The 20,767-nt window shown below is 37.8% G+C and overlaps 1 protein-coding gene across 1 annotated transcript; it reads right to left on the bottom strand.

Annotated features, from left to right (window-relative positions):
• Positions 1 to 233: 233 nt before the first annotated feature.
• VAPB (VAMP associated protein B and C) lies at positions 234 to 18,972 on the bottom strand. Its single transcript, XM_026055779.1, has 6 exons — positions 18,960 to 18,972; positions 17,955 to 18,107; positions 9,656 to 9,759; positions 6,623 to 6,703; positions 4,813 to 4,989; positions 234 to 2,662 (listed from the first exon to the last, which is right to left on the bottom strand). Exons 1-6 carry the CDS (start codon positions 18,970 to 18,972, stop codon positions 2,504 to 2,506), a joined length of 687 nt encoding a protein of 228 aa, XP_025911564.1. The 3' UTR covers positions 234 to 2,503.
• Between the last annotated feature and the right edge of the window lie 1,795 nt (positions 18,973 to 20,767).

The following is a 20,767-nucleotide window of genomic DNA, read 5'->3' as shown; positions in this document are numbered from 1 at the left end:
CAGCTATTAAACACCAAAAGGAGAGACACACTGCTGGCTTTCTTCATCTGGAAGCTCCCTTTGCTAGCAAAATCATTTGTGGTAGCTAACTGTGTGTGACATTTGCCTGCAACATTATTAAAGATATCCCCACAAGAGACCAGGTTAAAGCTTCAATCTTCCACCTTTTGAAAAGAAGCTTTTCTAGGGCTTTTCTTCCAGCAGGACAAAGTGCTCTCAGAAAAGTTAATATCTTTTTTTTTTTTTTTTTTTTTTAAGAAAAGCAAATTAGGAATTCAGCTCTTCAGAAAACACATTTTTAGCAAGGTCAGAATGTTTATAGCCTCCAAAAAAACCCACTGGATAGAGTTCAGTCTCCCTTTAGTCAAGGTTTTCCTCAAAAATATTCTTCAAAGCCATGAAAACTTATTTTACAACATCAGTTACAACCTTATCTTTTTGAAAAGACTCCTTTTAAATGCTTCTTGTAAAAGCTTCCATTAGCTTCTAATGCCCTGAAAGTATCGCTTTCTTGATCAGTTCTGCCCAATTTGTCACGCTGAACTCACTGCTTCTTTCTTTCCAGCTCATCTCCCATCTTCTCTGCCTTTACAAGCAACTTTAACTGCTTTGTCCCTTCCATCCTAAGCAGACAAGGCACTAACATTTTAAAATGCTCAAGATACTCATTTCTGTTGGCTCTTCTAGAGGAAGCTTCCACAGAGTTGTGTTCATAAGCTGAACACACCAGTGAGAATTTTTTTCAATTTTCTTTTTAAACCTCACATAAAATTTTGCTTATTTGCACTTGCAAAGCAGGAAACCCTTGAGACACGTGAAATAAATATAAAGGTCAATGATGCAGTAAGAGTGTAGTAGACAGAGTGCAGCCCGAACAGTCTCCTCAAGAATCACAGGAACGATAAAGGAAAGAAAGAAGCCACATTTTAAAGACGCATCTTAATCCTGAAGGGTGTTATATAAACTCTGGTATGCTACGCTAGACTGGCATGTCACTGATGGTTTCTGGATCTAACATCTATGAATATACGGGGATTTACTTCCTCAAAAAACTATTTCATCTACTGAAGTTCAACATGCTAAAATATATTGAGTTTATGTATTTTGTAATAAAAGTATGCTTAGAAACACAACTGTCTTAGCCTCGCTTTCAATATACTATCAACTGTATTGACTACTGAATCCAATCAACTGAAAAATGGGAAGTTATGTAGTACGTCAGCAGTCAGTATGATTATTTTGAACAACGCTTATGTATATCAGGCTTAGGATGGAGTTGGATTGATTTTAGAAATCAAAATTAGGCTGGAAAAAAAAAAATCATCCTGAGATAAGACTGACAGTCTCCTGATGCCATAAGCAAACTAAGTTGGCAGAGAATACTGTTCTTTCCCACCCCCCCTCTAAAACTGTGAGAACATGACAAAAGTAACAAAAGAAACTTTAATTTGGGGGCTTTATTTAACTTCTTTTCTTTTCTTTTTTTTTGATGCTACATAGTCAAACAGGATTGGTCTTTTTACGGCATAGAACTAGTTTACTACTAATATTTTTTTCCCCTAGATAGACTTATTTACATACAAAAACAGTTTCCTGACCACTGTTTCACCAATGCTCAGATGATCAAAACTCCAACAATTGTGTAGTGCCCAAAACACCAGGAGGCAGAAGAATCTCGCATCACTACAGCAGCAAATTTTTAGTTCTAGTCACTGGCTTTAAAACAGGTGCCTTTTTATACCATATAGTATTAGTCAATTTTGTGACAATAAGGAAACATGAGATGAAATACATTAAATAAGTTAAATATGCATTAAACATCTCTGAATAACATTTTAATTCAACTAAATGAACCAACAGCAATGTAGCTTGGTCCCTTTATGAGAAGGCGGCATTGACCTTTATTCCAAATGAGCGTCAGACCAGTCAATATATGCCTCTTAATGATGCCTAGCACATTCAGCATTGCCACATACAATTCTTTTCAGCTTCTCACTATTCATTTAAGTGCCAAGAAATTGGTAACTTGCACAGAGTTGAAGACACTGACAGAAACTGTTAAATTTATGAGCAGAATGGTGGATTAACATATTTTACAGAAGTTATCAACACCTCCTGCCTAACCCAGCTCCAAACATCCAATAGGGCCAGCTCCAGCAGTGGAGGAATAGTTTTTTTCTATTTTTCTTTTTTTAAAAAGAGGTAATCCAGCAACATGTACCAGGGTCTAAGAATGTTTAAAATGACATATACAATATTCCATTGTAGTGTTAAATCACGATTTTTCCCCCCCATTCATCACTGAAGAACATTCTCTTTCATTCACTCATTGTACATTTTAAACTTTCTAGATTATGTTACATAATATTTGTGCAGGGGTAATTTAAAGGCAAGACCTGTGAGATGTCATACATTAATTTTTTTTAAACATTGTTATGAATAAATTTAATCCAATGATATGGCAGAACCATCAAACCAATTTACAATTCCCAGCATGCTGCCTCTACAAGGCTATTTTTCCTATAATTACACCAAAGATAAAGAACAAAACCACCAAAGCAAGTAGTCTGGAGCTGAGCCCTTCCTCCTTGACAGCAGCTGCAGAAGCAGATATTGGATTGTTTGTCTGGGGTGCCTTCCTCATCCGAAGTCCATCTTCTTCCTAAAAGAAGGTATGTGGATTATTTCTTTTGAAAAAAGCATTAGTATTTACCCACCCAAGTGTGCATAATGAAATAGGGGAATGCTTATGTAAAGCTAACTTACAGCTCTACTTCTTAGATAAACCTGAGCAGGAGAGGGCAGTGAGGTAGCAGAGGCACTTTGTATCTACTTGGCTGGCAAAAAGCAAACCACATGCTCTAAAAGTTTTCTCCTCCTGACTAAGGTAACAAGGGAAGGGACAAGGAAGCCTGCAAGAAACGTGTCCACAGTCTGCAGAATGCTCCAGAACATCAGAAACAGTGAAGAAGGGAATGGCATGAAGATGTTGGTCTTGCTCTGTATGTGAATATAGTGCTGTTGGAGAAAATGCTTTTCAATATAGCTTGTTAAGATAGGTTGCAAAAACGTACAGTTGTAAGGGAATTATACTCATTATTCCTCTAGTGAGCTGGGGTTTTCACAAGCAAGTTCCCCAAGCATTTAAAGGGAAATCTATTTTCCCCACCATATATATACTGACATTCTGACAGTATCTCAAAACTAATGGTACTTATTAAGACTTTTCTTTGGTATGATTTTAACAGATCTCTTGATTTAAAGATGTATGAGACAACGGATAAAGCAACTTCATAACACTGGCTATTACCATTTCAAGAGGAGCTAATGTTCCCCACTTCTTGATCTAAGCTGTTGTGCAGCGCAGCTGCGTGTTAACACACTCCATTCCACACACAGACTGAACTTCAGCGGTTGGCAGAACGAGCCTTTTGTGACCTAACTTGTATTCAGCTGACGCAAGTGTTAGGCTTTACTACATGAGACAACATTAGAGTGTGAAAGTATAAAATACTAAAGCAACATCCTCCAATTTAAGCATAAAAAAAAAAACAGTCAAGAAATAAAATTATAATAAGAGTTAATGCAGCCTTTAAAATTGATGGAGAAGAGAAATTCAAAAAAATCAATCTATGTCAGTGTTGCTCACTTTTGAATTCAAAGGAGCACCTAACTTTTGGAGGAGAATATTAAGTGTCACAGACTACCTGGTATCTCACTACTACTAGGAATCTGGGTAGGGGACAATTGATTTTTGTAAACAATAAAGCGTCGCTTACTTATATGGTACTTTCATTGATAAACATTTTAATTTTCTTTTGACTGTGCCTCTAGTCTGGCAACACCTGGTAGCTGGCAGTCATTAAACATACTGTCTTCTCACATTTTACAGACATTTCTGACACTTCAAAGGGAGGAACAGCTCACAGTTTTAAAAGATTATTGTAAGAAGTCAACTCAATTCTAGATATCTCCTGAAGACTACTTATTCAAGAAGGCTGCTTTGAAAAAACAGAACAAAACAACCCCCCCCCCCCCCAATATGGCATTAATAGTATTGTGAGCCACTGCCAAAAGAGCACAAGGAGAAGTTAAGCTTGCATCTCAGCTATACACACATATTATTTCTATGTGCAAAACAAAACTGATTTAGAAGCGTTTAAAGAATTTCTTCATGCTTCAGCCAGACAAGCAACATCATAGCTGACAGAACATAGAGTTTCTTTCATTGGGCCGGAATAGTCATGAATGTTAAGTTTTCAGTGGTGCTATTATCTATGAAATTAAACTTTAGTAACAAATGAAAATACTGTAAAAGAGTATTTCAGCATGGTGATAAAGGCTTCTAATTTACTTGATTTCATGGTAATGTGCTAGATATGGCAGAAAGCAGACTTCCTATTGATTAGTGTTACTTTGGTCATTTCTACTGCATATTATAGGTGCTATTATTTGAATATTCAGTACTGGCACAAGACTGCCCTCAAGCTCCCATCACTTTGAGAGAACAGAACCAAAGCTAACACTGAATGCTTAATTCTGACTGAGAAAATAAGGTGGGAAAATAAAAAAAGAATTCATCACTTTGGGCTGCTATCCAATCAGTTTCTCTGACTGCATGAGTTTTATGCTGCTTTCAAAGGAAGCATTGATTTCAGCACTTTTTTTCCTGAATTTACAGAAAGAAACCTAAGTTCTCTTTTGATTTATAGACAATATTAAACTATTGTACCATGGTCAGGTAACCAAACCTTTCAGCCTCAAGCATCTTTTCAGGAAAGAAGCGTATCTGGAAAAAAAAAACATCTTTACCTTAAACTGTTTATTCTCCTCCCGTAACCTCTGAACTTCTACTTGAAGCCTCTTATATTCTTCCATTACTTTCTTAACTTCAATGTCATCCAAAGAGGAACTTATTGATTTAGACATTACAGAAGAATCTGTCTTTGTTGCAGTTGTGGATACAATTTTATTTATTTCTATATCATGCTGTTAAAAAAGGACAGAGTGATCTTTGGTTAGTTATTAACACCACACCACACACCTGATATTCAGGAGGAGAATCAGGTAAAATTGTCTGTGCACACCTGAAACGTGCCTGTATTAAAAGAAATAAACACCGTTTTTCTTTCTGCAACCTTTACTTCCCCCTCCTGTTTCAAAGAAACCACCAGATCAGCAGCAGTAAGCGCAGACAGAACGATCCCTAGTTTCAGCCTCTGCATATTGAACAAGGAAACATCTGTAGAACATCCCTCACAACAAGAATGGGAACTTGAGTCCCATTTGCTCTCTCTGCTTTGTGGCCCCAAACCTTCACAGTCTGCTTACGGAGCACCAAGACTCTCCTCCATTCTCCCTCCCCAAAGCACAACGCAAGTAGCTACTCCAAGAACAAACATATTGTTAGGAACCACCCAACTGCTCTGCTACAGTTCGCTCACTCTTTACTTCCCACAGCTGGATAGCACCTCTCTGTCTTTCTGTGCTTCTGCAGTGAAAGAGGAACTTTCAATCCAAGTTAGGAACAGAAGCTGCAGAGCTCCAAAACTTCTTTCCTTTCCTGCTTTGGAATTCCCTGTATGTTGTGTACTACAAAATGAAAAGGGACCAACTCTAGTTAAAGAAGAAAAACAAACCACTCTTCCTCCAACAAGAATACCACCAAAGTATTAACCAGAAGGTTTTATCAATAAAGTAACAGAATCTTGTTACTACTTGTGCTTTGTTTTGCCAAAATGAATTTTAGGGATTATAGAAAAATTACTCCTGAACAGAGTTGCTGTTAAGTTTCACATAACTCAGATTCTTTCCTTCCTCTTGTCACACCTCTAAACTGGACACATGGAAAATACACTAAAACAAAAGCACCTACTTCTAGGGCAAATATTCAGTTTGGAGCAGGTAGGCGAGACACAACGAGCCTACAAATGTGCCATTTTACCAATGCGTGACTGTAATTACAAGCTGCTCAGTGCAAGGTAGAACACTTGTGCCTTCAGTAGCCACATAGGAGAAAACATTTCTARGTTTGGTCCATCCAGTATCAGTTCCACATTTCATACTACATACTTCCATTAGAAATTAGTTGGTGCCTTCATGGCCCTAACAAGGATCCTACTCCATCATAATTGCTAATTGCAATATAACCCCTAGCTGCATTTGTGTCTTCCCAGATAGCTTTCCAATTCTTTACCTGCTGAAATCACTGCTGAAATCAAGGAAGGAAAGGGAAGAGTGTTGGACAGGCAAGTTTTTACTGCTGATGGTTATAACCTCTATGGTACAAACTGAGAGCTTTTAGGAACATCAATCAGCATCTTTCAAAATACATGCATTTTAATGTTTTTTATCCTACATGATCCTTAGTGAACAAAGATCAACTCCAAGAATTTTTGTGATTGCTACACTTGCATTGTCCAAATTAGCTGCTAGTTATATTAAGCATCACTAAGATTTTAAATAGTTTTAACTTTATGTTTTCAAAGGGTGATGGTCATCCAGATAGTGAAACAAGGGGTTCTGTCTTTTGCTTATATAGCTGTCTGTATAAACATGCCATTCTACATAATTAGCTGTGGTATTAAGTTAAATCACTCAAAACACAGTTGAAAATACTCACAGGCTTATCATTTTCCGCTGGTAGCTCAAACACACACCTAAGTTTCGAATCCATGAGTTCTTCTGGTTTTGCTTCTTTCCACTTGAAAAATTAAATATTAAATAATGATATAATAAGACACATGGAAAACACAGTATAATACGTAAACGAATCACACCACCTTACTCAAGAAAAACTCCATAGGTGTTTATCATGTTACCAATAAAAACATACATAATCAAAAATGAAAAACAAATACGTAACTCTGAGTTGTATCTTAGAGAGATCAGAAACTATAGAGTATTTCATTCTAAACAGTTTGAAGCTTACACAATTAATTCACATGAGAAAACGGAACTGTGTCAGAGTAATGAGCACAGACAGGGGGAGCTATGGTCCAGACCAAAAAAAGAAAAGAGAGGAGGAGGGCATTCAAAGAAAGGGAAAAGCAACAAAAGCCAAAATCAGTAAACCAACTCCACAATGTTAGTTCTGAAGTCTTTGCTCAGCTGGAGTACCTATTCAAACTTCTCAAATTTCAAATGAGGCTTTCAAGTTTTCTCCTGACTGGTATAGATTACAGGACTGTTCCTCCCCTTCTTCATTTCGCACTGGCCAGGGAGAGTCCTCACACTTGCAAGGACATACATGATTCACAGGCTAGGTTTTACTTTTGCAGCATCAGTTCCTCAACAACGACGGATGTACTGCACACAGAAAGAGGTAACTTTCCCCCCTCTTCCTTCTCTCTCCTTCAATTAGGGAGTATGCCATAATAAAGTTTCTCTTCCAATATTCATAGTAGGGATTCACAGCTATAAATCCTTGCCCAGTATCAGCTGTAACCCTGAACTGAAAAGGTTGGTTCACAGTAGTGATATATAGTTAGAAGAGCCCACATTTATGTTCCCGGAGTTTTCATATGCTTCTCTTCACTTTGCCTGTACTTTGTTTAGCAAGATATTGCTCAGCGTATCTCAAGTAGGTGTCAAGTTATGGCTAACCCCAGCGCAACCTGAAGAATTTGACTCATCCTAAGCAGCTGAAGAGCAGCTCTGCAGCTCCTCTGTGGCTGAGGTCAGAATTCTATTTTGAGCCTGCTGGCTGGCTGTGAAGTGTTGAAAGCTTTATAGTACTCCAGTAATTTGTCTCACCTGTTTATCCAGACTGGGAGGATATTTGGAGAGTGGTAACAAAACTAAGAACTGATCAAGTGTTATAGGGGAAAAAAAAACAATATTGGTCTGGAGAGCTCTGGAAAATTGAAAGGATCATTTAGGTCCAAAAAACATTTGTTGCTAGCAGAACATTTTTCATGGTATAAAGTAATTCGTAAAAATTAAAGAGAGGCAGACTGGCTAATCCTTCTACCAATGCAGAAATTTTATCGCTACTGGTGTTTCTCCCATCAGATCTTATTTTGAGGCACATTAAACAAATACTGTTCCACAAATCTCTTTGAAAAAGGAGAATTCTTTGTAAATTAACTCTACAGAGTGTCTAAGCTTTAAAGGTATAACCCTATTCAAGCAGAATATAGGTCTCAGAGAAGTACAAATTATGCAACACTGAAGTCAACCGCAGCGTTTTCTACTATATCTAAAAAAGACATTAATTCACAAGCATGCTCCAGAAGTTGAATCCTAAACTTCTTTAAAAAAAACAAAGAAACAAAAAAACCCTCTATGCTTGAACTACTGTGCAACTTCTATTTTGGAAAGTGACCTGCATTTTCATATTACCTCCCACATTTAAAAGCATGGGAAAAAGGCGTTAGTTCTTCATGAAGCACAGCAAATGAAAGTCAAAAATGAAGCCAAGCACAATAATAATAATAACAATAAAATTCTACGACAATTAATATGATCATGTATGTATTCAAAGAGAATAGAAAAGGAGTTTAATCTGTTCCTTTGATGTTTTACTATGCCATGAAACCAAATATGAAATAAAGAGTGAACCCTTCCGGCTTCTATTGAAAAACCGGCTTTCTCCTCTTTTAAAGAGGCTCGGCAGTGGCAGCATTTACAAGATTCTGCAATCCTAAATGGAATTAGTCTAAAGGTACTGTTGAATTACATAAATTTCCCCAGATGAGTTTAAATGAAAAGTCTTCTTAAATTTTAAAGAGCTGTTCAGTAGATGCACATTGAAAAGGCTACTGTAGAAAAGTCATAACATATATTCTGAACTTTTTTCCATATTTATATGCATACATACAAACACACACACAAACCCACACTTTAGAGAGCAACAGGCTTTTTATTGTGTCCTCAACAACTACTGAGTACTCTCTCAAATTAAAAAAGCTAGATCAAAGAAAGCTTTCTCATGCCTTCTTGTAGTAGCAAAAATCTTGCTGTTACCAGAAAGCCCCCAGCTGACATGTTGCTGTGTTCCTTTCCAAATCATCTTAAAGTAGCGAGACATCTTATTTCTTTTGTCCTTTGCCTCAGCACCTATCTGCTTCTGTTATTCCCATTTGTAATCCACAGGACAAGATCTATGAGGGCAGTTCCACAACACACATAGGCGGAGATAAAGAAAAACACAATACTTTTGATGCATCCTGGTTCCCACTGGGAAAAGGAAGCTGCTCAAGGGAAGACCTGAGACTGAGGAAACAGAGGCGTAACATCTAAAAGATGCCACAGATCAGATCCTTAGAATATATAGCTCAAGTCTGTCTTTTTACAAAATCGTATGTGTGTGTGTATATATATATATACACACACACACATACACACACACATATTTTTTTTAAAAATACAAGTACTTAAGATTTGTTTCATGGCCTAGTATCCCACTACTAACAGTCCTAAGGAAGCAACCACGGACATCTACTAAGTTTTCTGTGCTGTGTCTTTAGCACAAGAATCACGGGGCTGAAGATAAAAAGAACACACTTTTCTGTGCACAAGGATATAAATCTGGTAAAGYTTCCAAGGAAAATTCCAGTGTAGTTCAACAACAGCACTTAAGCAATGCAGTAAAAGGTCTTATAAAATTTACATAATCAGAAAGAAATCTGTTTTAATTAATTTCAATACTTACTACTGCTTCCATATCTGAAGTATCAGCTGGAGCAAACATAGACTGAACCATAAACTTGTGTTTACTTTTCTCATTAGGATCATAGTCAAAAGGCTGTAGCATCACTGCAAGAAAAACAAGAAAACCCCACACGCACTATGTTAGCATTGCTCTGATGCATTGTCATCCTCTGATGATGCAGTTACAAGATCCAAGAAATACAGACATTGAAATGATTGTTGTATAGCCCTAAGACAAAAGCAGCAGCTGGGATCAGAAACTCTACTTAAAAGAAAAGACTTAAAAAAACAACCAAGCTAACAAACAAAAAAACCCACAACTAAGACAGACTTCTTCAGCCTGTCTATGTTTTTGTTTGAGAATTGTGGAAATGCTGATCACTGTACAATATTCTGTACACAATAATGGCAAGATAATAATAGCAATTTATACTCATCTTTAAACTCATCAGCATATTTTACATATCTTCTGGGACAGAAGAAAAAATTCTCAAAGAAAATACCATGTTTTTTTCTCCACCCTTAGGAACAAGCAACAAGCAGGCATTTTAATTACTTGTACACACAGTATTGCTGATGGTTCCTGAGATGAACTATAGAGGCAGGCAAAGTCAAACATTTTAAACCTCAAGGTTCAAGTCTCAGGATGGAAATTTCCTCTAGAAAGTTTAAGAGCCTCATGATATTTGTTTTATCAAGTACAACTATTTCTCTTCCAAAAACAAGTTGTGGAAAGTTTGCTACCAAGTTTATGGAAGTTTAGGGTTAAATGCTTTACAAACTTTGCCTCTGAAAGGTGTAAAAGAAATGTATTTCTCTCGATCCAAAAATCATAATCATGGTGGAATTTATTTAAGTAGAAAATGACTGTGTTCAGGGGGCAAAGAAAGGAAATGTTTATTTGGGTGGAGAGGGATTGCTTTATTTATTTTTATATATATATATATATATATATATAAAGGAATTCCTAAGGCTCTCCTTTTTTGGGAAAGGATTAATCTACTAAAGTAACTTCAAGATGGAGAGTTGTGTATTTCATTTACCAGGAATATTCTTTAATCACAGTGGTCATTTAGAACCTCTATATTTTTGCAAATTATACTTGGATATTCAATTACTGTGCAATTCACAGAATGTATTTTGCTTGAAGATTAGACAGCACACAATGTAAAAATAAGCAAAGTAAAATACACTAGATGTTGCAAAAAGTTAAGAACAACCCAAAAATTAGACTTGCATATTCTGCAATTACTGCTAATATAAAAGAACTGGGATTACTTGCATGTACCAGTACTATTAAAATTATGTGCCCAAATTCACCTGCACCAACTGCAGGGGTTTGTAATATAAAAATGGTATCTAATGATCCCATTTATTATAAATGAAGAAAAGCCAAATCAGTCTGCCTCCTTCAATAAGCAGAATATGTTATGGCTGTGCCATCTTTATTATGCACACAATCTGTGGCCATCAACAACCACACGCCTTTTAAAGCTGTGAGAAGAACAGGAAGACAGCAAATTGTCTCAAATGAAGTGCTTTAAAAACTATTATACATTTTAAACTCACCTTGCAGCAATCAAATACTAGTCCAAAATAAGTGTCTGCAAACTGACTACTTTTAAAACTATTGCTCCAAACAGAATTGGGCAATACAGCATCAAATAGCTGTAGAATATTTTTTCCCCTATAGTAGACAAATGGCTGTTATTTCAAGTCTACATAAAGTGTCAGAGCAAACTGGGAAGTCAAAACCATCCAATGTTTATGGAACCTCTCCAGATCTGCAGTTTTATCAGTTTGCTTTGCCCAGTGCAACTATAAGCTCATCTGAAAATCATTATTTCCCAAGTGATAGTGCTGAAGCCATTCCTGAATGCCAAATGATTGCTGCTCTGAATTCCATTCACTGAATCAGAACAGCAGGCAGCTACAGAGGGCTTGACAGCAGAAATGTTGTTAGCACTCGTATTTTTAGATCAATACATGAAAGCCACATTGACACAAATTATTCAGCAAATGTTTTGTATGCCAGATTGGAAGCTCAAAAATACCTACTTTGTTCAGGAGGAAACCAAACCATTTCAATATTTATTCAAAGACTACTGGGGGTTTCTGGGAAAGATCAGCTCTATAGAACTGCCCTGATTACTAGACGATTTGCTACTGTCAAATGTGGGTCTTTTGTTTTGACTGGAAATTCCATCCCTTACATAACAACTATGTGAAAAGCCTATGTTTCTACAAAATGCTTCATAAAATCAGTCATCTGGTYAAAAACTCGTGACCAGCTTTCATTAGAACCCTTTGTTCTAAGAAATAAACAATTAACACGAGTTTCAAGTTTACTAGTACCAAGATATTTCAAAAGGTGGTTGAAACACATATTACTTTGCCTAAATTGATCATCTTACAGCTAGGATACATAAAATACGCTACCACAAGCAAAAAACTGCGAAGTCATTGGGAGACCAATGGAGTAAGCATAAGATAGATCGTATTTTCTAGGAATACTTTGAGCCCAGTTGTGTCTCTCAAATTTCAAACATGAAGGACCAATCTTACATACATCCTGTTTTAAAATGTCTCCAGTTTTCTAACACATTCCTGTTGCATCCCCTCATATGTCATGCAAAAACCTCTGCAGATTTTGGGTATGTGTGTGCGCATGCACACGTGTGTGGTTACCACCTACTATCCTCCTCCTTTTCCTAGCACAGTTTACTGCCAGAAGTCAATACCGACTTCAGAAGCATCACCCTTCAGGTTTTTGCTAGAGTAAGCCTCCTCCTTCCTCAAGGAGGGATGGAGGAAATTTCAAGAAAGCAGCATGGAAGCAGGCAGCCCTCTATTTTTAAAGCCAGCTGGTTCTAGCACTCCCTTCCAAGAGGAGGAGAAGGAACAGAAAAATCTCACTGCTCAGATAGCCAGTGACCTTCCTCTAGTTTCCATCTAAATTTATCAATGGCCTGTTTACTCGGTCCTGGACCAATATTGCCCTTACACTTAAATAGCAAAGGGGAAGAGCCATGTACCTTTAACACATTCCAAGACATCACTTGCAGTGACTCTTGGCCTTCTGGTAAAGTAACCAAGCCAAACGCAATCTGTCTTCTCTATGGCCAGCTCTCCATTCATGCTCTCCACCTGTTCTCCTTTGAACTCCTCTAGACAAGTTACTCTAAGTAAACACCCATGAAATCTTACTAGTGCCTTGCACAATAGCACTTGCACTTTCTAAGCTCTTCCATTACCCAGCCTGTGTGCACACCTACATTTGTCTTTTTCATAGCCATGTTATGTTAGCATCTCCATCACCCAATGATCAGCAAAAACACCCTAATATCCCCTCGCCTCTGTTCCACAAGGTTGCAATTACAGCAGAAGCACTTTATTCTCCAAGTACATGATTTTGCTTTTTTTTTTTTTTTACGATGAAGCTCATCCTGTTTCTTCTGCTGCAGCCTTCAAGGACACCCAGTTCTTGCTGCATGTTATCTTCAGCCTCCCAACTTTACATCATTAAAAGTGTTTATAGTGTACTTTCTTCTTGTGCCAGAACTGCTCATAAAAGCATTAAACAAGATTAGTACCAAGAATCACTCTCAAGAAACGTAACTAGTAACTTCTTTCTAATACATCTCAAAAGCTATCCATCCACCACATCATTGTTTATTCTTTAAGTAGCCCATTCTATAATCTGTGAACCTATTTCTGTCTTTTCTAGCTTTATTAATAAATTTTTCTGTGTGGCACTGTATGAAATGCTTTACAGTCTGGATGGATCAGATCTACACTTATCTTGCCTTTACAAAAAAGTCTCAACCAGCTGGAGGGCAAACCTCAAGATCGGTGTAATCTGGGTCAGCTCCACTGAAGGCAAACAAAGGGCACTCACATTTACAGATACAAGCAGAAACCACCGCATCACTTCATGCTTGTACATGCTTACATAGTTCTTTCTGCAGATATTTTAATAATATTAAAAACCACYGAATCTGTGAAGATCCAGACACACTCTTACAAAGCAGATGGCAAAACCACAACAAAGCTCGGCAATAACTACAGTCTTGGAAGCTCTGGGAGGATGGCACGCTGCCACGACATCGCCTTGGGAGACTCGCACAGCCGATGCGGGGCTGGAACGTGGGTCTGCACCGCATGGAGCACCAGGGGACGATCCACGATCGATTGGTATCTTAGCGAAGGGGGACAGACACGCTGCGACTGAAGAGCAGTTACAGAAACGCCATACTGAAGGAACTGCAAACTGCCTTTTCAGTCAGGCAAGTTCACCAAAGACTGAAAAGACCCCCGGAGGGTATTCTGCAATGCCCTAACAGTAACTTCAGCTTCTCCCTGTTTCGAGAAGGTGCAGGTAGCCTGCTCTCTTCAGCAGGACACTGCTCACAGATGGCACCATCTGTGCATCACCTCTCCCCATGTTACACATCTATCTGCAGGCTCATCGGCATCTGCTGATTTCTTCCATTTTTCCTTTGTAATCCACTCACGTATTTTATATAGATTTCAACCTCTGAGAAGCCATCCACCTCCCCAAATATCTTTGCTCAAATAAGACATGTTAGAAAACAGACAAACAAACAAATAAAACCAGAATGTGTGTGCAAACCCTTGTTTTCAGAGTACTTCAGACCAAACACAATCAGATCAGATGACAGTGTGCACACACACTTCCTGACAGTTATGTAAACTCAACTGTTAAAATTACATGTTATTATATAACAGGTGAAAACACGGGCTACAAACCTGACATTGCAGCAAGCAGTGCATGGTGATAGGGCCTTAAGTGCTGATATTTAGGAAGAGCTGTGATATGGCTTTAGAAGCCAGTATTAGACATTCCACTAGGAAATAGAAACCTTTATTTTTCTAGCATTTTACATGTATTAAATGAGCCATCATAGTAGCATAAATAAATTAGAACAATGTACTGATAACTGCTTCTATCTCAGGATACAATATCTTCTCAAGAACTTACATTGAAATAGCAAATATAGTACCATAGGCAGGTAAGAAAGGCATCCAATTACTACCAGTGCAAGGAAGATACAGGCTGCCCCAAACCAAGCGTCAGTCAGTAATATTCTGAGAAACTAATATGTTGTTCCAGAGCTTCGTGACATTATACTTCAGCACTGATTTTTTTGAGAGATGAGGTGCAGTACCGATCCAGTGCTATCAAGTGGTTGCATTAAAGCCAGTCAACAATTCCCAGAAGGACAGATTACATATAGTAAATAGAGCCCAATTAGGTTAAATACCCGGAATTTGTTACTGAATTAACCAGATTCTAATAATTTCTCATCAGTAGTATTTTCACTAGGTATAGAAGAATAAAGTGCTATTTTTATGCCTTGCACAAGACTTGAATAACATCACTGAAAATAACTGATTCAGAGGCAAAAAAAAATTCTATTTATATTACACTTTATTAAATCCAAAATAAGCTCTCTGTTCTTAAGCAATGTTACTCCAAAGCAAAGGTTAAACACATCTGCCTCCCTCCCTGTGAATCTGAAAACAATTCTGTTCTGTAAGTTAATGAAAGAGCCCCCCTTCAATCCCTCCTGTCAATCCTAAAGATCCCTTCTGTGTATCAGAACCAAAGACAGTGCCATTTTCAAGCCCCAAATTAGGTCCCAAGCGTGGCTTAAAGGAGCTACTGGGAATGCAATATATACAGCTCCATTAAAGAGAAATTCTGTCACAGCAGAAGGCAGCTTCAATTTAGAAGGTTTTAAGAAATTAAGAGCTAACATTTATAACCCCAGAATTCAGTAAGATATCCACCTATAAATTTACATTAACATATTATTTAAAGAACTAGGTATGTGAGTACTGCTTGCATTTTAATATGTAATATTAATATAAGGACTGCCATTTTAGGGTAGTTATTTATTATCATTAAGTTAATATCAGCATGAAAATATGTTGATCACAAAAGTGAACTCTGTGATTAAATATACCAAAGCAACTTTCAAAATCAACAAAATTGTAAATGACTACAAAGGAAGTTATCAAAAAGGGAAATTTTTCAAAGCTATATAGGCAAGAGCAAAGCATAACTTAGGGTCATCAGCACAGCAATCTCTCATAATGGGATACGTTAACTCAAGTCTTGGACTAGATCCATACCTTATCAGGTATGTCGCTGGGAAGAGTGGGGATGGAAAGCAAGTAAGATGCTGGCATGCTGGCAGCACAACATAAGGTGGTTTGCACAACACTTGCCTATACTATGTTCTGCTCAAGGTAGAGCAAAGGGTCATTGTAAGCAAAAGTTTAAGAAAACACTCAAAGTCGAGATCAAGATGACATTTATAAAAGCACCACATGTGCAAACAAAGGAAGAGAGTCTTTAATTTTGAAAGTTCATTGGAAAGATGAAAGGAATCCATATCTTCATAGCATAAAGATAATTTGTAGCTAGGAACCATGCTAATTTTCATTATCACTTCATTGATTTGTATGCATTTAATATGCTTGCCTGCAGCTAGTATAGATGACAGACAGCTTTACTTGGGAATTGTCCTGAGTTTCAGAAATCTCAATTCCTCTCTAGAGAGCTTTATTTCATTTACATATTAGTCATTTCAAAGCTTACTGCATACAAGCTAGCCTTCTTCTGAAGCAGAACTGCTTCGCCTGTCCCCCCGTCGGTACTGCATTGCACTAGTTACCTCCTCACTCTGCGACATTCTCCAGAGATTAACTACAAGTGAGGCGCAATTCTGCAATCGTATGCATGCTCAATTTGACACAGCAGAAACCCCAGAGACAACAGCTCAGTGTGTGCACAAAGGTAAACATATGCAAGAAGATTCACRGGATTAGAATCTTGTCATATTACAATGCAAATTATTTTCAGGATCAAGTTTTATTTTGTTGAAGCAAGCTCTCCAAGAATGAGAATTTGAAATACTTTACGTTTTATTCAGCAAAAAACGAAGTCTTTATTTTTACATTTTGATGTTTTACAAGTAAAGAGGAGTTGTTTTAGTTCCCCAAATTATTTATTCCAGGACAGAAAAGTTTGGCAAGAGACTAACAACAAACCATAAATCCTAACAGGAAGTAGTTTGTTGAGGTGGACTTCCATAGGCCAATATCTTATCTATTTTTATTATACCAATATCAAAATTTATTAAGAACTGGAACGTTTATAGAAACCATTTTCTTAAGTGAAAAGTTAGGCTTTATTTATGCCATCTGCCTCTATTACACCTTTCGAATAGAATTATTTAGACTGCCAAAAACATGGATCAGAGAAGTCTGACAAATCTAGTTTGAAACTTCAGTGACAAAATACATTATTTTTAAGCAAAAAACAACAAATAGGAGAGGAAAAAGTCTTTTCAGAAATCCCACGAGCAATGAGGGAGTTACAGCAGAAATTCTCAGCAGTATTTGAGGCCACTAGTTATACGTAGTACAACTCTACAATTCATATATAATTTTAAAACAGAACATCTTCAATAGAGCTCTCTATTACAGTGATGTGACTGAATCATGAAGTACATGTTAGGAATGATGCACCTTTCCATGTTTATGGGAAATACTCACTTCATGCATATGAAGTAAGCCACTCCTTTGCTTTTCCATTACCAAACTTAAGCAAGTCAAGAGTTACTGACTCATTAGAGAAAAATAAAACCATTAACCTTTCCTATGGAACAGCAAAGATTTAGTCACTTGACATTTCTAACCAAAGCATATTGCATCTTCATGGAACACAAAACAAGCATGTTTTGAAAGTAAAAGTTTTCATTATTGTTTATACTGGGTGCAGTTTGGCGACTGTCTACACCAATTTAAACTGGTGTGGTTGCAGTCCACCCAGTTTTACTCTTCCCTTCACGTGTCTGTCCTAGCACTTGTCTGATCATGCAGTGAACCAGTTGATCTCGGTGGTCGATAAAAAAAAAAAAAAAAAAAAAAAAAAATCTAACCCTACAAAAATAATCCCACAGGGAGGGCAGGGCTGCAGCAGCGCTGACTTGGATAGACTGGCTAAAGCTGTTATGGAACTGCAAGTCATTTATGCATTTCTCCCTTCCCCCCACCCCACCCCAAAACAAGATGTAAAAACAAACCCATTACTACTGGACCAGGCACAAGGGAACTAAAGATGTATGAAATGGTTGTTTCTCCACAACATCACATTCTCTTGCTTTTACAAGCGTTCAGCAAAACACTTTCAATTGCAAAGCATTCCAAGAAATCATTGATTTGATGAAGCTATTTTTGACTACCAAAAACCTGCTTGAATGACTTACCAGAAACATTAATTGATGTTCCTGCATCGATAATTCCACTGTTAGGCCTTACACAGTATCTACGTGGTGCTGTGGTCTTAACTTTGAAGCACACATTTCTGTCTGTAGGATTGCCGAGTTTCAGGTTTGTGGTGACAACATCTGTGAAAGGCCCTGAGGAAGACAGCAAAAGTAGACTTTAAATCACAAAGAAAATATGCTCCAAGCAGAAGCTAAGCAGGCTCCAAATCTCTGCTCACAAATCTTATAAAGTAATTGCATGTTCAATTCCCATCTATGGCACTTTCAGATAATTGTGCACATGAAGCTAAGGACGTAGTGAGGCCTCTGAACATTTTGACATGTAGCATGCGTGAACACTGACAGCGTTAACAGTTCAAGCTGATCATTAAAAGCAAAACAAAAAGGGAGGAATCATTTATACATGGGGCTAACATGACAACATAGTATTCATATGATGCCAAATTCTCTGTTTGACCACGGTTGTCCCACTGTAACTATTGAGTCAGAGCAAATCCAGGCTTACAGAGATACTATATATAATATCTATGTTACAGACGATATGTAGGGGAGACTATTATTGACTAGAAAGGCCAGTATAGTACATTAACTAGAGAGGAGATTATAACAAAGCGGCTGACAGTGTCATCTGCATATGTAGGCTGGGCCTCCACGAGAGCAGGATGCCACTGGCTATTCGAAATGCCACAGCCATAACTGGCCCCACCAGCGTTCTACGTGCACCTCTTTCTCCTGCCAGGTCTTTCCCTTATTTCTTCCCCAGTAATTCACCTGGCTACTAGAAATGAAATATCAGAAGAAATCTTCATAAACTAGCCTATGTCACCAAGACAGGAAAGAACTGCATGGAAAGAGGAAAATTCTYGGATGCTGATAGCACTGGCCATGACTGCTGTAATAGCAAAGGCAGAATCGAACCATTGGCAAGTTCTGCAATAACAAACGCAGGCAAATAAGTGAATTTCTGGCAGACTCCCTACCTACTCGTAACTGCCATGATCCCCAAGGTTAGAAGAAAGGCTAGTTACTGGTTTACTAAAAGACACTGATAAATCAGATACAGGTAGCAAGTAACTGCACTCTTTGCTCAATTTGCAGAGAACTAAAATTGAAGTGTAAATGCAATTTTATCAACTGTCTTTGGCACAAAAAGAACAATTTGATGTCTGAATAAAATATCTTCATCTATCCTCAGGAATAAAAGCAAAATGGATAAAAAGACTAACAAAATTTTTCTCACAGAAATGATAGTCCTAAAAATTAAAAAGGATAAGTGGTTATTTTTATTAAAAAAAAAAGCAACATTCCACTGTTTGTATTTTGCTCCCTTGAGAAAACAGGGTTGGTTCCGGACCGCAGCATGGTTGGCTTGAAAAAATTTAAGTTTGTTTCCTTTTCCACAAATATATCACACAAATTTGTCTCTTAAGATGCCATTTAATATCACTGTAGAAGTATTATAGTCCTGCAACCTTTGTCCTTGATCCAAATAATGCTAAATATTTAAAGCAAAAAAATTAGACAACAAGGTAGCACCGCTCCTACCTGCACTCTGAAGAAGTCAGATCTTCATTTACAATCTGACAGCAAAAAAGGGAAGCAATTAGATTTTCCAATCCAATGGGAAAGATTTCACCAAACCTGTGCCTGGTGAAATGCCAAGCTGTGAGCGCATGAAGCACAGCTGTCAGGTTTTCTCTGTGTTTTGCATGCAGAGAGAGTCTTTAAGTCCAATGGAAAATAACYGGGCAGGAGAAGCCGTGAGTTGTTAAGTTAAACAAGTGAAGCTATCAGAAAAATCCAGCAAACATTTAGGTATGTAAAGACAGTAGCAGATCTTCAAGATAGCTCTAACTGGCAGAAGTCTACTATTTCAGAAGAAATCACTTGATGCCTGAGCATTAAAGATGTGCCTTTACTACAAAATTACAGCTTGAGCCACCCTGGTGCAGAGGGAGGGTCGTGTGTACAAAGCCCTACATATGCAGCTGCATCCTCAACAGCGCTTTACTACTCCGCACGCTGGGACAGATTTCCTGTGGGAAATACCATGTTTTTACTTGGCTGATCCCTGAATGCATGCGCAGTGCATGCCCCCCTGCACAGAGCTGCWGTTTGTAATAGTAATACCAGAATAATTCTTTGTATAAAATAATTTCCAAATGGAGTTACTTATTGCTAACGTAGACCATACTGAAATATTTGGCAGCAAAACCTTTCAGCAGACCAAAATGATTTCTTGTATGCCTAACTGACTTCTCTGCTTCTTTTCTGTCCACTAAACATAAAAAAAAATTTTTTTTTTTTGGGATACATTTCCCCCCAATTACAGGTTCTACAGATCACAGAGCACAACCGCACTAGAAGGCTGACATCTGCTTTCAGCAAGCTTGCGCACAGGCTTATTCCTTTTGACATTGCTATGCAAATAGTGTGAGCAAAGCAGAAGGGCGCAGACACCCAGGATTAAAGGTGATGGTTTCAAGCGCATAAGAAGAGAATAAATAGGCAACAGAGTACTGCTTGGGGGTAATTAGGGCATGGCAATGAAATACTATCAGCCACGCTTGGTCAGCCTGACTTTTAAGAGTGAGGCCCTGGGCTGCCAACTCAGGCTGAAATGAAAACTTGATAGCCTGCTGCTAAACCCCTAGGGTCAAACCCGGGTTAAAGATTTTTCAGGTGGGTGGTGGTAACAGACTCCAGGATAAACACAGTCTAATTCTGCACTGGAAATACACTTTTGCTTTCTAACATCTGGATTTGCGCACRTACGGTATGGGCATAAATGG

The sequence above is a fragment of the Apteryx rowi genome, unplaced genomic scaffold (assembly GCF_003343035.1).
Source record: "Apteryx rowi isolate R43461 unplaced genomic scaffold, aptRow1 scaffold_0, whole genome shotgun sequence".
In the NCBI taxonomy this organism is placed as follows: Eukaryota; Metazoa; Chordata; class Aves; order Apterygiformes; family Apterygidae; genus Apteryx; species Apteryx rowi.
This window is presented reverse-complemented; position numbering and strand designations above follow the sequence as displayed.

Bases quoted from the DNA above. Each gene is read 5' to 3' on its own strand.
- VAPB (XM_026055779.1), bottom strand. The intron at 6,704-9,655 runs GTAAGTATTGAA...TAATTTTTCAAG, and splicing joins CTTCAGATATGGAAGCAGTA to TGGAAAGAAGCAAAACCAGA. The intron at 4,990-6,622 runs GTGAGTATTTTC...CTTTTTTAACAG, and splicing joins CAGCGGAAAATGATAAGCCT to CATGATATAGAAATAAATAA.